At 42.0% G+C, this 17,334-nt stretch overlaps 1 protein-coding gene across 2 annotated transcripts in view; it reads right to left on the reverse strand.

The window, feature by feature from the left end:
- Positions 1-1,097: 1,097 nt before the first annotated feature.
- Positions 1,098-17,334, reverse strand: part of SMC1B (structural maintenance of chromosomes 1B) — a 39,673-nt gene continuing 23,436 nt past the window's right edge. The window contains exons 15-25 of one of the 2 annotated variants that reach the window (XM_054173912.1): positions 17,193-17,299; positions 15,505-15,646; positions 14,595-14,740; positions 12,797-12,950; positions 12,048-12,146; positions 11,000-11,156; positions 8,382-8,536; positions 4,720-4,871; positions 4,405-4,474; positions 2,378-2,488; positions 1,098-1,619 (exon numbers count right to left, since the gene is read on the reverse strand). In XM_054173912.1, coding sequence (XP_054029887.1) covers positions 1,509-1,619; positions 2,378-2,488; positions 4,405-4,474; positions 4,720-4,871; positions 8,382-8,536; positions 11,000-11,156; positions 12,048-12,146; positions 12,797-12,950; positions 14,595-14,740; positions 15,505-15,646; positions 17,193-17,299 — 1,404 coding nt within the window. In that variant the 3' untranslated portion in view covers positions 1,098-1,508. The remainder of the gene's footprint in view (positions 1,620-2,377; positions 2,489-4,404; positions 4,475-4,719; positions 4,872-8,381; positions 8,537-10,999; positions 11,157-12,047; positions 12,147-12,796; positions 12,951-14,594; positions 14,741-15,504; positions 15,647-17,192; positions 17,300-17,334) is intronic. The other variant, XM_054173913.1, reaches the window with a different exon arrangement.

Raw genomic sequence — 17,334 nt, forward strand, 5'->3', positions numbered from 1 at the left:
CTGTAATGAAGGTGATAGGACATCTCAAATGATGGCATATGCTCTTCTAATAAAACATTTAAAGCCCAACAGACCATTCATGTATAGTAGCTAAAAGCTGCAGCCTTCATCCTTCTTCAGCTTGTTCAATACTTTGGTTTTCTATTTCAACCAGCTGTTGCTAGCAAACAAAGAAACACAACCCAACCCGAAACTTCTGCATTTGGCACAGACTGATGTAGGTCAAAAACCTTTTGACAATCCCTAGAGGCATCTCTTTTGTTCATCCTTCACAGTACCACAAGTATTTCCCCATCTGTCAGTGGATTTTGAATGAAGGGACTGATGCTAACTTGTGACTTGCAGTAACTAATTTTATTGAATAAACAGCTGTCTACAGTGTGAGCAGACAGACTTAGGCTGTTGAAACACACCCAGGTGAACGTGTTATCTGCTGCTTGTGTTATCATTCCTTATGCAGTAACCCCACATGCTCAGACACCTTCCCTTGTGCCCAACAGAGGCAGGTACGCGAGTGTGAACAGTATGGTGGACAAAAGGAAGTTAGCACACGACCAGAAGATGATGTAATTATTACAAACAGCCATGAAGCAAATCTCTTCAGCACACACTGAGGTGGGCACATGAGCCAGACAAAGTGCTTCAAGCCCTCTCAAATAGTGTTCTGTAACCAGCTTCATTAACTTTATTCTTAGATGAAGGCGTGGCTATCAAAATACAAACTTGACTAGTGAGAAACCTACACACTAACGCTCCCAACTGAAACCAACACACTCAGGCTATTGCCTATGGCATGGCACTCACACCTGTTTTGTTCTTTCCACTTGTGAGTGGGGTAGAATACCTCAAAGGTGAATTTTTTCCAGTTCACATCTATAGAGATGCATCATAAGCTTTTTGGCAGGTTACTTAGTAAGTTTGTAAAGTTCCAGTAGAAGACTGAAGTCTAGCTGGGCATCACAAACATCGTAAGATAAATGGGCAGATTCTGGTATCTTGTTTCCAAAACCAGGAAATAATCCTATCTGAGGGTAAATGGATTCAACACATAAGAAACACACGCTAGTGGTCTGGACCAGCAGTGGGAGGCCTCTGAGTGCACGGGAGATGGGGCTGAATGCACCACCTTTCATAAAAGCAAGAGGCTGCTTCTGTACAATGCTGTGCTTATATGAACCTGTAATGTGTCATCTTATGGCAAAAGAGCTAAAGACCCCAAAACAGTTGGAGATGGATCTGAACACACCACCTTCCATAAAAGAAGGCAAAACCACCCAACCCCATAACAGCTCAGAAAGCTTTGCTTACCAAATGTATACACTTCAATACCCACCTCTGGTTCTCTTACTAATCACCAAAACTATCAGTGCCTGCCTTCAATATTTCACAAACCCACTTAATGTGAAAGGTGAACATTATCAACCTCTAATAGCCACACTCAGACTCATAACTGTTGGCTGTAAACTCAGTTCTCGCTGTTGTCACCTGGCCCTGAAATCATCCACACTTCATTCTGAAACGGAACGGCGCTTGTGCTTCTCTGTTGTTTCCTGATCATCCCCATCTGGATATTTGGTAAGATCTATAGTCAGCACTCTGCTGAACATGAAGTCATCTTTCTGAGGAGAAGGAGGATGGCACAGTTTAAAACATCTCTGGTATTTGTAAGAAGCATTTCCTAAATGTCCACACCTTGAGTACTGTGTCTAATTCTGGGCCCCTCGATTTAAGAAGGACATCGAGACACTTGAGCGTGTCTAGGGAAGGGCAACGAGGCTGGGGAGAGGCCTTGAGCACAGCCCTGTGAGGAGAGGCAAAGGGAGCTGGGGTTGTTTGGCCTGGAAAAGAGGAGACTCAGGGGAGACCTTATTGCTGTCCAAAACTACCTGAAGGGAGGTTGTAGCCAGGTGGGGGTTGGTCTCTTCTCCCAGGCAATCAGCACCAGAACAAGAGGACACAGTCTCAAGCTGTGCCAGGGGAGGTTTAGGATGGAGGTGAGGAGAAAGTGCTTCACAGAGAGAGTTGTTAGCCATTGGAATGTGCTGCCCAGGGAGGTGGTGGAGTCACTATCCCTGGAGATGTTCAAGAGGGGACTGGACCTGGCACTTGGTGCCATGGTTTGGTAGTCATGTGGTCTTGGGTGACAGGTTGACCTTGATGATCCTTGAGGTTATTTCCAACCTTATTGATTCTATGATTCTAAATGACTATGAGATACAACAACAGCTGTTTCAGTCACCCAGTACCTGTGCTTATTCCTGAACAGAAAGGAGTTCAGCAACACCGTTCTGTACATGAGTCACTGTAGTAACACTTAAGGGTGTGAATCAATACTTAAAGCAGGGTGTCTTACTTAAAATTTGGCAATAATTGTTACCTCTGGACACACTCCAATCAATGCATCTGCTTTGGAATAAAACTCTTCCTTTAGTGAAATGACTATCATCTGAATCTGTTCATGGGCCTGTTCTCTAATGAAACTTGAGACCTTTGGGGAAGAAGCCAAAGATTTCAGTAAGTTAATTCTGGCTGACTTATACCGTGCTGAAATTAGGGAGTCATTAGGAAACAACTCAGATATGTTAGCTGCAGAATTCAGTAATTCAGTTAGGAAATAAATAGGGCAACATGAGAAATAAAATGGTTTTAAGACATCTTTAGATCATCTGCTTTTCAAAAACATAGTAAAATAATACTTAACGTTACAGAAGAAGTTCAGAGCCAAACCTTAAAGCTTGCTTAGACATTTTCATTACTGTGCCACAACACCTAATTTGGTATTGCTGAAAGAGTGGACAAGGTTAAAACAAAACTTGGGGCCTATTATCTGCTTGGCAGTAGTGGATGATGGGTATCTGCATATCATAGACTTGTATTCCAAGGAATGTTTAAGAAACTCAGGTTGAGGAAAACACTTCTCACAAGGCTACATGGAGTCAGTAGTCTCTGAGAAGGAATTCTATCTGGCAGGCACCAGTAGATGAGATTTCCCAGCTGTCCACTAAAGTGGTACCCTGCAAGCAAACCTGGTGTACTTGACCCATGACAGTCAACTCCATTGAGAAGTCAAGAAAAAGTCTGGTGTTTACAAAACTGCTTTTGTTTGTTAAGATCTACCGAGAACAACACCACTATTAAAGCAAGCAGAAATACAGCTTGATCCTTTATGTGGAAAGGAATGTCCCCATAGACTAAATCCCAGGTGACATCCTTTTGATTCTTCTCCTACAGCCAATCTCCTTGTATTAAATCACCTCTTCCCTGACTTCTACAATTGGCAATCTTTACTGTGTGCATTCTATTGTAAGTTACAGTGAATAGTTATTGTCAAAAAGGGAAAGAAATTGAGAGGAGGATAGGAAGTCATTTTAAGCAAGAATTCATGTGAGTGAAATGAGAGCAACAGCCCTCAGTTGGTGTCAATGTAAAAATATTTTGTAGGCCAATTATATAAAATAAATAGTCCAGTGGTAGAATTTTCAATATACAGATACCTCTAAGAAGCAGAAAGGAGTGTAAGAGAGCAAAGAGGCCTTAAAAATTACAGCCAAATCCAAGCAGCAATTCACAAGTGACCTTCAGGTCAGACTGCACTACAGGTGGTCATGCAGCCTGCTTTCACACTCCTGACCTCTCTTCCTCAACAGCTTGGCAACTGATTAAAAAACACTGAGATGTATGAATGTAAACCTAGCCCTGGTTTAACATCTCACACAACCATTATTTCAGTCCTAAATCCCATATATTTTAAACCAGGTTAAGACAGTATAATCGATCTCTTTATCCCAACAAACTGTAATGAAAAGTAGCCATCCTTCTCCAAAAGGTAACATTAATCAGCACTGGCTACACCACACCTTGAGTCCTGTGTCCAGTTCTGGGCCACTCGGTTTAAGGAGGAAGTTGAGTTGCTGGAATGTGTTCAGAGAAGGGCAACAAAGCTGGGGAGGGGTTTGGAACACAGCCCTATGAGGAGAGGCTGAGGGAGCTGGGGTTGCTTAGCCTGGAGAAGAGGAGGCTCAGGGGAGACCTCATTGCTGTCTACAACTACCTGAAGGGAGGTTGTAGCCAGGTGGGGGTTGGTGTCTTCTCCCAGGCAACCAGCACCAGAACAAGAGGACACAGTCTCAAGCTGCACCAGGGGAGGTTTAGGCTGGATGTTAGGAAGAAGTTCTTCACAGAAAGAGAGATTGGCCATTGGAATGTGCTGCCCAGGGAGGTGGTGGAGTCACCATCACTGGAGGTGTTTAGGAGGAGACTGGATGGGGTGCTTGGTGCCATGGTCTAGTTGATTAGATGGTGTTGGACGAGAGGTTGGACTCGATCTCAAAGGTCTCTTCCAACCTGGTTAATTCTATCCTATTTTATTCTATTGTTGGTAAAAGGAGAAAGGCAGCAACTTACTTTATCGATGTTTGTGTTATCCAGGGCAGCATCTATCTCATCCAGAACAAAAAACGGTGCTGGCCGAAAACTGCAGAAGAGGAGGCAGCATTTTTGCATTAATTACCAAAATGTTACAAAACCATTCTCATTACTTCAGAGGTTCACTTAATCGATCATAACATTTTGACAAGAAGTAATGACAAGTAAAGAACAACGACTTCAGCAATGTTTGCATACTCTACCAGCAGACTGTTTTAACATTGCTAAGTGTAACGCTGTCTGTCTGCCTGCCACTTACTCAGTTGGGTAACAGAGCAAAATCTCTCTTTTTACCTTTGTATAGCAAACATTAGAGCCAGAGCTGCCACAGATCTTTCACCTCCTGACAAACTGTCCATTGGCATGAATCGTTTACCTGGAGCCACACAGTTAAAGCCAATGCCTTCCAGATAAGGCTCCTCAGGATTTTCAGGGCTCAGGAATGCCTGGAAACACACACAGTTCACCATCAATAGTGACAGTTATAAAATTGTTAAGATGGCTATTGTACAGAATAGAATACAGAATGAGCCAGGTTGGAAAAGACCTTTGAGATTATCAAGTCCAACACATCACCATCTAATCAACTAAACCACGGCACCAAGTGCCTCATCCAGTCTCTTAACCACTTCCAGTGATGGCGACTCCACCACCTCCCTGGGCAGCCCATTCCAATTACCAATCACTCTTTCTGTGAAGAATTTCTTAACATCCAGCCTAAACCTCCCCTTGAGCAGCTTGAGACTGTGTCCTCTTGTTCTGGTGCTGGTTGCCTGGGAGAAGAGACCAACCCCCACCTGGCTGCAACCTCCCTTCAGGCAGTTGTAGATGGCAATAAGGTCTCCTCTGAACCTCCTCTTCTCCAGGGTAAACCCCAGATCCCTCAGCCACTCCTCATAAGGCTTGTGCTCCAAACCCCTCAGCAGCTTTGTTGCCCTTCTCTGGACACATTCCAGCATCTCAACATCTATCTTAAACTGAGGGGCCCAGAACTGGACACATTACTCAAGGCGTGAATACTAAGGTAGTGTTGAAACTGGTAAGTTAGGTTCATTTGCAGGAAATAACTGCTGCTGAAGAGCAACACTAACATTTCCCAGTGAGCATACCTTAGTCAACAAACCGCAGGCTAGAAGGCCAATTAACAAAACCATTTGGGAAACAGCTCTACATGTTGGTTATTTGCAACCTTTCAACTACTAGAAAAACTTGGCTTTATCACCTATGTAACTGCTTTAAGTACTTTAAAAAAAACAAACCAAAACCCCCAACAAATATAAGACTTCAAAAGCAGTTTTCTTTTTTGTTTGGAAGGAAATCCTAACCTTTTTTTTTTGGTGAAAGGTTAGTTTTACAACAGCTATCTTTGAGCTTTAAAATAGGCATGCTTCCTCTGTACTTTGTATCCTGGTGCCCAGGTCCAAAAATCAGAAGTAACATTTTAAAGGAATGGCCACTTTACCAAACCATTAAACAGTATGATGGATAAATGAATTGCTCCATGGTTTATTTCTCCCATTAACTAGCAAAGACAATAAAATAACAGTCTTCCTCTCTGCACAAGCAGGTACAGGTAAAAGAGAAATTCCCATAGTGGACACATTTCAATTGGCTCCTCTTGGATCACAGATCAAGTGGAAATGAAACAAACCACGTATTTTGCTTTCAAATAATTTCTGTGGTAAACAGTCCTGGAAAGAACAGATAGTGCCTGCAGGATCTTTATTTTGTTAGAGGGATGCATCTTGTTTTGTCTGCTGAGAGAATGCCTGCCATTGGTACGTGACAATGATCTTCAGGCTGTAAACAACTCCCAACTCTCAGCCACTGCTTTTCTCTGTTCAAGAGGTTTTCAGATGTAGGAGTGCTATCAGCAAAAATCATCTTGCAGCTTACCAGGCTGCACATGGTGCTCATCAGTATATGAAAGAAGTGACATTTTTCTCTCAGCAGAAGGTGACTGGAAGAGAACTGGTGGAGAATGCAGCAGTGAATCTGTGTATGTACAACTTTTTAGGAGGCAGTTTCTTTTAAAGTACTTGTAACAGTGTGCTCTTTAAGTGTATTTTACTATGCAATATATTCAGTGCACAAGTGTTCAGAATCCAGAATTTCTGGAGGTTAAATTAACTCAGTCTAGCAAAGTTTCTCCCTTATGGACTGGACAGTAGATCATGTAACTAATATAACAATATTAAGGAATATTAAAATGTAATAAGAGCATATCTTCCTGTCAAAAAATGTTATTGTTGGTTGAAAAGTATCTGTTCAATCTGCAGCTTAGGATACCTCCTCTGATGGCAAAATTCAGAGCCAAGCCTTTCTTTAGCTAACCAGAACAATTTCCACACACAGAACAGTAAGAGCAGCCTCCTTCAGCTGCTGTGTTAGTTTCTAGCAGGCAGTTTAGCTTCCAAGCTAATTGCAGGATAATCTCTTGACCAGGTTACCACTATGGCTCAAACCAAGACATGGCATCACACACCTCAGAAAGCAAGCACACCATCAATTAGTTTTGACAACTGGTTGTTTTAGAGTAATGCAAAATCAAGACCAAGATGTTTAGTCTAGAGGAGATGAGGAGATGGTGTGTGCCCAGTAATGACAAAGAAAGAAATGTTTTATTATCCTGTCCAATCTAGAAGTAGAGAGGATGCATTTAAAGGTATTTGAAGTGTTTGCCAAATACCTGAGTGAGGGGAGAATAGAACAGAATAGAATACACCAGACCAGACTAGACCAGGTTGGAAGAGACCCTTGAGATCATCGAGTCCAACCTATCATCCAACACTATCTAATCAACTAAACCATGGCACCAAGCACCCCATCAAGTTTCTTCCTAAACACCTCCAGTGATGGTGACTCCACCACCTCCCCAGGCAGCACATTCCAATGGCCAATCACTCTCTCTATGAAGAATTTCTTCCTAACATCCAGACTAAACCTCCCCTGGCACAGCTTGAGACTGTGACCTCTTGTTCTGGTGCTGGTTGCCTGGGAGAAGAGACCAACCCCCACCTGGCTACAACCCCCCTTCAGGTAGTTGTAGAAGCACTAAGGTCTCCCCTGAGCCTCCTCTTCTCCGGGCTAAGCAACCCCAGCTCCCTCAGCCTCTCCTCATAGGGCTTGCACACCAAACCTCTCCCCAGCTTTGTTGCCCTTCTCTGGACATGTTCCAGCAAGTCAACATCTTTCCTAAACTGAGCAGCCCAGAACTGGACACAGGACTCAAGGTGTGGCCTAACCAGTGCTGAGTACAGGGGGAGAATGACCTCCCTGCTCCTACAAACTTGAAGTTTAATCCAGCAAGTTTTCAAGCCTAAGCCCTTTAAACATTGGACTATCTACAGAATTTGATGTAACTAAACCATTTGGGACTTTCCTCTTTACCTCCAACATTATCACTGCAACAGTAGCAAAGCTGAATACAATTGTGATGTATCTTTTTTTCCCCCTATAGATTTCCAAAAAGCTGTGAATGCATTAAGTCTATCTTTTTAAATTAAAGTGGGGTGTAAGGAGCTTCAAAACCTCATATAAAACACTAGCACTGAAGGAGTGATTCATGATTTTATTTATGCTAACAATTAAGTGCTTTTATTTACTTACCATGGGTATCACTAGGTCAGTAATTTTAAAATGAAGTACTGGAATGTTTCACATTTGTGTCATCACGACACAAGCCTACTAAATACAAAGAGTAAAACTAACCCAAACTGAGTAGTACCTAATTATGTTACATTTCAGATCTCATTTCCCTGTCTCATGTCAAGCATTCTTTTAGCATGTCTGGCCCTAAAATTCTGACATCTTTAAATTTTGTGTAATTTTCTCCCTTAGGACTGAAACTGCCTTTGGAAAACATAAGCTCCAAAGCAAAAGTTCTAGAGGTTCTCTTATTCTAGATAATGAAGAATCAAGTAGGCCAAAGCCAAGCACCTAAGAACATGACTCACCTGAGCACTGCTGCTTCTGCAAAGTTTCTTGTAGATCTGATCTATGGCTACGGAGGCATGCTCAAAGCACCGGCTAAAAAGCTCGTATCTCCTTTGTTTCACCCGTTCAAACTCCAGCTTGCTTCTTCTGGCTTCCTTTCTGCTGGCCTCAAAAGCTGTGAGAAAAAAAATTACTTGCATTTTCAAAGGAGACTGTATCAGAACTGGAAATGCCATCCAGACTTCCCAAGTGAATAGAATAGAATAGACCAGGTTGGAAGAGACCTTCGAGATCATCGTGTCCAACCTACCATCCAACACTACCCAATCAACTAAACCATGCAACCAAGCATCCTGTCAAGCCTTGCGCTGAACACCCCCAGCGACGGCGACCCCACCACCTCCCCAGGCAGCCCATTCCAATGGGCAATCACTCTCTCTGTGTAAAACTTCCTCCTAACCTCCAGCCTAAACCTCCCCTGATGCAGCCTGAGACTGTGCCCTCTTGTTCTGGTACTGGTTGCCTGGGAGAAGAGACCAACCGCTGCCTCACTACAACCCCCCTTCAGGTAGCTGTAGAGAGCAATAAGGTCACCCCTGAGTCTCCTCCTCTCCAGGCTAAGCAACCCCAGCTCCCTCAATCTCTCCTCATAGGGCTTGTGCTCCAAGCCCCTCACCAACTTTGTTGCTCTTCTCTGGACTCGTTCCAGCAAGTCAACTGGACACAGTACTCAAGGTGTGGCCTAACCAGTGCAGTGTACAGGGGCAGAATGACCTCCCTGCTCCTGCTGGCCACACTGTTCCTGATGCAGGCCAGGATGCCATTGGCCCTCTTGGCTGCCTGGGCACACTGCAGGCTCATGTTCAGCCTACCATCAACCAGCACCCCCAGGTCCCTTTCCACCTGACTGCTCTCCAGCCACTCTGACCCCAGCCTGTAGCTCTGCATGGGGTTGTTGTGGCCAATGTGCAGAACCCAGCATTCAAACTACTCCTCAATAAGGGAAAAAAAAATAATATTGTGTACCATATCAAGGTGTGACAGTTTAGGCTGTGCCTTTAAGAAGACAGTTGCAGAATTCTCTAGCTGAATGTTTGGGTGTAAAAAGGAAAACAAAGATTAATTCTAAACTAATTTCATTGGTCAGATGTGAGATGTACCATAGCAAGTATCTCTAACATTCTTTCTCTCACTCACTCCAGCTTCAGTCTGTTCTGACTTTTTGTTTCTTGGCCAGAGAGCATGCAACTGACCCTGGAATGAAACTGATTAGATAAGAGTAATTAACTTTTTAACAACTGCTTTGAGCTAACGAATTTCCCTTAATAGCCTTTTCTCTCTCTTTCTCCTTTTTCGTCTAATTAACTACTAGGGGAAAGGGAAGGAGGGGGAGAGAGGTTTGGAGGAAACCCGAGGGGGGATCCTCCTTGGGAGGATCAGTGTTTGTGTTCTTTCCTGTAAATCCTTGTATAATATTGTAAATACAGTATATTTTGTATATATTAATTGCATTTCATTATGGCTTGTAAAATACAGGCTCCATTCACTTCTCTGGCTGAGTTTAGAATAGAATAGAATAGAATAGGACCAGACCAGACCAGGTTGGAAGAGACCTTCAAGATCATCGTGTCCAACCTATCATCCAACACTACCCAATCAACTGAACCATACAACCAAGCATCCTGTCAAGCCTTGCCCTGAACACCCCCAGCGATGGCGACCCCACCACCTCCTCGGGCAGCCCATTCCAATGGGCAATCACTCTCTCTGTGTAAAACTTCCTCCTAACCTCCAGCCTAAACCTCCCCTGGTGCAGCCTGAGACTGTGTCCTCTTGTTCTGGTACTGGTTGCCTGGGAGAAGAGACCAACCTCTGCCTCACTACAACCCCCCTTCAGGTAGCTGTAGAGAGCAGTAAGGTCACCCCTGAGTCTCCTCCTCTCCAGGCTGTGCTTCATTGTTGGTGCATGTGGGCTAAGGCATCACAGCACTACACAAGGAAAATATTTAGTCCAGAAAAAGGTTCTAAGGCACATACAAGCACAGCTGAAGTTTCTTTTCAGAATTCAAATGGAGGTCCCAAAACCTGTAAAGTTGGGTTGTGGTCAATCTGCTCTACGGCCACATTGATCTGGAGTAATGAACAAAGCTCCTTCTGTAAGCTGGGTAGCCTTAACCAGCAGCATTCACCTGTAACAACTTCAGAACTGGGTTTCTTAATTTGTGTCTGCAACAGCCCTGGAGGATACCAATAAATTTGCAGTAATGCTCAAGTGCAAGTTCTGCATAATATGTGTGTTACTTTCATTATTTAGGAAAAATGTAAATAAATTTATGATTAGACCCAGTAATTTTTAGAAAATAATTAAACCCACTTTTTTAACATCATTTGGCCCACAAAGTATCTTTCCAATCATTCAAGCTGTATTTCAACAAACTACTGCAGAGTAAATTATATGTTAATACATTGGTTACATATATTTTAAGAGGCTAACGGAGGACTTATGCTTGAGCATAATGAATACCTTAATATCTGAAATAAGCAAAGCCATCAGGGCCAAACCCCAGAAAAAGGAATTTGATTTTGGGTGAAAACTCTCATGGGTCAGAAAAGAGATTAACATGACAGACAGTATTACCATCTAACGATTCTTGGAACTTGTCTCGGGCTATTTGTAATTTCTCTACTGCTCTCAGGTTTGGAGCAGCTGTCTTCATTAAAGTATTCTCTTTTAATTTTATTTCCTGCTGCATCTGGTTCAGATGTTCCTCTATATCTTTGTCAGACTCTAGGTCCTAATGAAAAAACAAATAAAAATAATAGAGCAATAGAATCTGCTTTAGGCCAAGGCATTTCAACACACATGGCAAGGACCCATGGTTCCGGAGGAAGTACCCCACTCATCCAATTGCTTTAACTGAAACCGTAACAAAAAGCTCTGCTCAGAGTCTCAGTCCTCAGAATAGATTTACTGGGTCCTAGTTATTCTTCCACAAGACCATTAAAGACAAACTCCCCTCAGCCTAGAAGCCTGGGTTAAAATACAATGCAGAGCAGGGTTAGCTGGCTTCACCACTTGATTTGCAAGGAAAACCTTTGAAAATAGGTTGTTGATGAATTATTCAAGAGAAGTTCCAGTGACAATAGATTCATTCCTTGCTCTACACCAAGCCTCTGACATTAATCATTTTGTTTATGATGCCTCCCCCAAAGAAATTTACAAGAAACTGCTAAGTAAACATGACCTAATGGAACTTTACAGAGGGAAGCATGGCAAGTTCTAGTCCCTGAAAACACTACAGAAGGTGGCACAACAGCCCTGGCAACCCATCATTGGGTTGTGGAGTTTTGAGTCATAACCATTAGTGCTGGAACTTAAAGGAAGAAGTTAAAGTAGAAATGAAAAAAATAAATATCAGAGGTATATTTACTATTTCTCCATTCTGTTTTCATGGTTTGGATAGACTTTAAGTTTAGTTATAAGGGAAACTGACCTATCCAGAAATCCCATATGTTAGTGCTACGTATGACTGCAAAACCAACCCCCCCACCCCCACCCCCACACTTAAGCTTTATGGTGTTTTCAGTAAGTTTCATTTATAGACTAGGGTGAAGAACAAATAATTTCAACAATATTTCAAATAAAAATCTCAATCTCAAATTATTTCAAACAAAAAGATGATTACCTTCAAGTCTTCTGCTAGGCTGCTGTAGTTTATCTGAATTGCCTCTTCCTTTTCATAGATACTTGATGTAGCCTGAGTGCCTTCTGTTTCAGTTCCTAGCTATAAATGTGAAGGACATTCCAGCTCAGAAATATGACAGTTAACTTTTAAACTGTTAAACCAACACAGTGAAAGGATGTAAAATGAGAAGAGAGTGGATAACGCGGTATGAAGTAGAATTACTCCACAGCCTGTTCCCTGGCCAAGATGGAGTTTAGTTGTTATGAGTCTAATTAAATCCCACACTTTCTAAATAAAAAATGAAAATGTGCTAATTTCAATTTGAAGCTAAGATGAAAGCAGCAGTAAATAATTTGTTAAGATATTGAGCACAGTTGTGTTAAGGTGTCCCTGCCCATGGCAGGGGGCGTTGGAACTAGATGATCCTTGAGGTCCCTTCCAACCCTAACAATTCTATGCTTCTATGTGCATACTGTAAATCTCCTGATTGGAAAGATATACGTTCCCATGATAATTCAATCCCCTTTCAAGGAAAGTCACTGAAGTATTTCTTCCACTTAGCTGGCCTCAGAAGAAATGAGTAGCTTCAGTTCTGTACAACACAAGGAGAGTAACTTTTGGACTCTGTAAGCTTGAATTTCAAGCAGCTGCTTTTCTGTGAATGAAGTGAGTGCTTTGTCAGTCCTTTTCTCACCAAAGCTCTTTCACTGAACCAAAGGATATCTATCTTCTGTAAACATGAAAAGTACCTCTACTTCGCTGATGTCATCCAGTGACCCAGAGAGAAGCTGTAATTTCAAGTCCTCCACCTTGCATTCAAGCAGCATATTATGTCGTCTTAATCTTTTCTCTTCCAGAGAGGATTCTATAGCTGTAGCTTCCTTTTGTAATGTTGTCACTTCTCTACATGCACAAAGGGTACAAAAGCATTAAAGAGTGGAAACAACACTGCCAGTAGCATCCACAGCCATACAGCATGAAAAACAGTTACCAAGCACAAAGAGGGCTTTTCTTTTTCCTCTACCATCTTCATCAAAGGATAGTAACACTTCATTTCTCCCCATCCTCTTCATCCCTCCAAATTACTCAAGAGGGAGCTGGGAACCACATGTTACTGCAGCACACAATAGATTACAGTGGAGTGTTGGCTTAACTCTTAAGTCCATGGCAAGGTAAAGCTCAGAGCACAGACACAGTTTCAACGTATTGCCAAGTTCAGCATCTTCAAACATCCACTTCGTCTAACTAGAGCTACACTCTGTTCTGTTCAGCTCTGCTGAACATGTATGGAGATCTGAGACTTTCAAAATTTAATCATGTCTCTTTTATCACTATTCTACTTGAAATACAACTTGATTATTTGAACAAATTCCTTTGATGACATCAATTTGCCAAATAAAGGCAGAGACAGAACAGTCATTGTTTAAATTGCACACCATAAAATGATTAAGATACATTAAACATCAATAATAAGAAACCACAGTCCCCAAAGCAGTTGATGTAAAAGAACAGTAAGCTGGGTATTGACCTAAAATTAATATTAGTGTATGGTATCCAACACTTAAAAAGGCCTACAGACAATAAAACCAGAAAAAAAATCAGAAAAAAACCCATCTTATTAATTGAACCCACTGTACAACTCAAACAAAAATAGCAAACTACCAGCAAGCTTCATATCATACAATCAACAAAGTTGGAAAAGACCTCAAAGATCATCAAGCCCAGCCTGTCACCCAACACCTCATGACTACTAGACCATGGCACCAAGTGCCACGTCCAATCCCCTCTTGAACACCTCCAGGGATGGTGACTCCACCACCGACCTGGGCAGCACATTCCAATGGCTAACAACTCTCTCTGTGAAGAACTTCCTCCTCACCTCAAGCCTAAACTTCCCCTGGCACAGCTGGAGACTGTGTCCTCTTGTTCTGGTGCTGGTTGCCTGGGAGAAGAGACCAACCCCCTCCTGGTTACAGCCTCCGTTCAGGTAGTTGTAGAGAGCAATAAGGTCTCCCCTGAGCCTCCTCTTCTCCAGGCTGAACAACCCCAGCTCCCTCAGCCTCTCCTCGTAGGGCTTGTGCTCGAGGCCTCTCCCCAGCCTCATTGCCTTTCTCTGGACATGTTCAAGTGTCTCAATTTCCTTCTTAAATTGAGGGGCCCAGAACTGGACACACTACTCAAGGTGTGGCCTAACCAGTGCAGAGTACAGGGGAACAATGACTTCCCTGCTCCAATGCTCCCTCCAATCAAGTGTTAAGGAAATACATACTTCTCAGAAGCCTCTGCCTCTTTATCAGAAATCATGAGACCTGACGCCAGGTAGGTAAGATGACAAATATTGTTCTCTATGGTTGGCTCTCATGAAATGATCTCATTCACATTACTTTTGGAAACCACTTTCCAATTGATGTATACTGCAAATGAAGATTACCATATCTCTAGTGAATCTTTCATGAGAAAACAGAACAAGAGGAATTCAAATATCTGATCAAACTCTTACATTATTAAGACACCAATCATTTTCCCAGAAGTACAATTGCTAATTACCTATTAATAGATAATGTCGTCTTTCTTAACTCTTCAACTTCATTTTGGGCTTTTATAACCCGAGATTTATGAGCACTTAATCTATCCTTAAGAAGCTGCTGCTCCTCCACAATTCCATTAACTTTTTTCAGAAGCATTTCCTCATCCTGCAGAGAAATATTAACATTTTTACCCTTTCACCAAAAATCTTGAGATGGAACCTTTATCATACATAACAAAAGAAAAGAGTTAAGCTTTAATCACGTTACAGTAACATTCACATGTTTTACAGCACCAAATCTGAAAGGCACTGGGAGAACAGCCTGTCTTACACATAGCAAGATCCAGATGTTTTGTTTAAACAGGCACAGCCAGCTCTGGATTTCTTACTGTACCAGACTAAACCATAAAGCCACAGAACAAGGCAGGGATCCTAGGACACCTAAGATCTGCACAACTACTCCCTGTTCTCCTCAGTTAGTCTCTTAGCCTTGTTGTACATCTACTACCTATTTAGCAGCTTCTAAGGTAAGCAGAAATATTTTTAGAAGTGTTGTTCATTAAAGATACATCCTCAGGTAACACACAGACAACATAGAATCTGTGTGGGTACTCTAAAAGTGTCTTCCCCTATATAACCCACTGCTAAATGGCTAGAAATTAGATGCTAGAATATAGTAAACCAAACACTGGTGCTGCCTTTTTCTATATACTAACCAATAATTAATAACTACCCTAATACGACAGGTTACTCCATGGTCAAAGTGAAAATAAGCAACTGTATGTTTGGGGTTTTTTTACACATTTACAAAGTCAAAGTCAGTTTTAGTAGAAAAAGTCAATAGCATCTACTATGTTTATTTAAAACAGTAAATCAATGTATTCTTTTCTTCCAGTCCCAGACAAATACCTCTATCTCTCTATATTTTACCTTCTGTAGCTTGGTAATCTCAGCTTCATCTTTATGAATGGACTCCCTCAACTTGCTGACTGCATTTGTAGACTTTTGTAGATGATCACGGTTATACTCCAGCTGAATGTTTAGTTGTGTCCTCTGATTTTCAAACTCCAGTCTAGTCAAAGTACAGTAATTCAAACCAAAGCTTAAAAAGCAGGCTAACAGCTGTGATTACAAGTTATTCCACGACACATTTTCACTGTGACCATTTAGGTAGAATTTGCCTATCTTCTACGTGAACACAAAAATTCACGTACATTTGGATCATCAATTCCCCTACCCCACATCCTGTGGCTGTGCTGGAAGTTGCAAAAATACAGGGACAATAGTTCAAAACCCAGCATATAACAATACATTGTGGTCACATTCAATATGAAGAGTGAGACCATTAGTTCAAGCAGCTCAGTGGGAATGGTGTACCTATAAATGATCAGGTAGGAGCTCGGCAAAAGCTACAGTGATGCTGTTTTTATCCATTGCTTGCACTCCCTGCTCAGCTTCACAAGCTTCCCAATCAGCTGGCATGTGTGTTTACCTGAATATTGTGCATCTTTCATCTGGGAGATGGCAGTTAAGAAGTGTGAGATCAGAGCTTTTTAAGCCATGTTGTGCCTTGCTTATCACTACTCACTGGAGACCTATACTGGTTTAAAGGGATGCAATGGCAGAAACTTGTTCACACGCTGGTGTCATGAAGGACAAAAGTAAAACCAAGCAGCTATTTCCAGAAAGGTCTCCTCTCAGATGTTACTGTCTGCCTCTAAGCTTGGAGATTCTCAAATGACTTGCTGTTAGTACTTGCTGCTAGTGCTGTTCAGGCAATAGAACTGGCATATCGTCAGTACCAGGCTCTTTAGATGTGGGCACTTCCGCCAGAAGGTCCTTCAAATGCAAGCACTGCACTAGCACCTCATTGCAGCCCCAGCCAAAAACATGCATTTGGGCTAGTTCCTGAAAACCACAGAGTCCCTTAGCAGCTAAGCAGATGACTGAACAGAAAATGGAGTTCATGACTAGTACTGGTACATCAGTCACGTAGAAAAGGTACGTTTTTCTACAAGTAATGTCGGGAAACGCACAAACTGTTATCTGCCTGACAACACATATAGCACAAGGAGAGAGAGCTCATTTTAGCCTTAAGAAACAGACCTGTGGGCCTGTGGCATGCCTGTTTGAGGGGAATGCCTGTGGGAAAATTCAGATCCTGTTTCCTTAGTAGTGTGTTTCCTTACCAAATGACTACATCTTAACCCAGATCTCCTTTAAGATTTCTGATACAGAAGTGAGCCTTCATGCCATCCTCAATTTGTGATTGAGCCATTACTCAATGAGGACTACAGAAAACGATTGTTTGCTTTGGTGTCAGAACACCAACAGTGCCATCAAAATGGTAAATTTTATCTTTGAAGTTTGTTGCAAAACAAAACAATAAATACTGTATGTCTCCATATTATATATGCCTATAAGATATACTGTAAAATATAACTGCCTAATAAACTCAAACCCTAGCACTGCAATTGCTAACTAATCCTTCAAGCAATAATACAACATTTTGCAGTCTTCTAGGTTGTTGGGGTTTTTCCTGTGATGGAGATACTCACTAACCAGTGTGCACAATCTAATGAAACCACTTTTTAACAGTTTTCAATTGCAAGTATCACCTTCTCTTATCGATCTCCTCTTGTTGTTTCACTTGTCCTTGCTCATACACACGAATATTTTCTATACCAATTTCTTCACAGAACTCCCGGAAAACAGCATCTTCAGCCTTTGAATAAAGAGAAATGGAGCAAAAAAGTGTTC

The sequence above is a fragment of the Dryobates pubescens genome, chromosome 27 (genome assembly GCF_014839835.1).
Source record: "Dryobates pubescens isolate bDryPub1 chromosome 27, bDryPub1.pri, whole genome shotgun sequence".
Lineage (NCBI taxonomy): Eukaryota > Metazoa > Chordata > Aves > Piciformes > Picidae > Dryobates > Dryobates pubescens.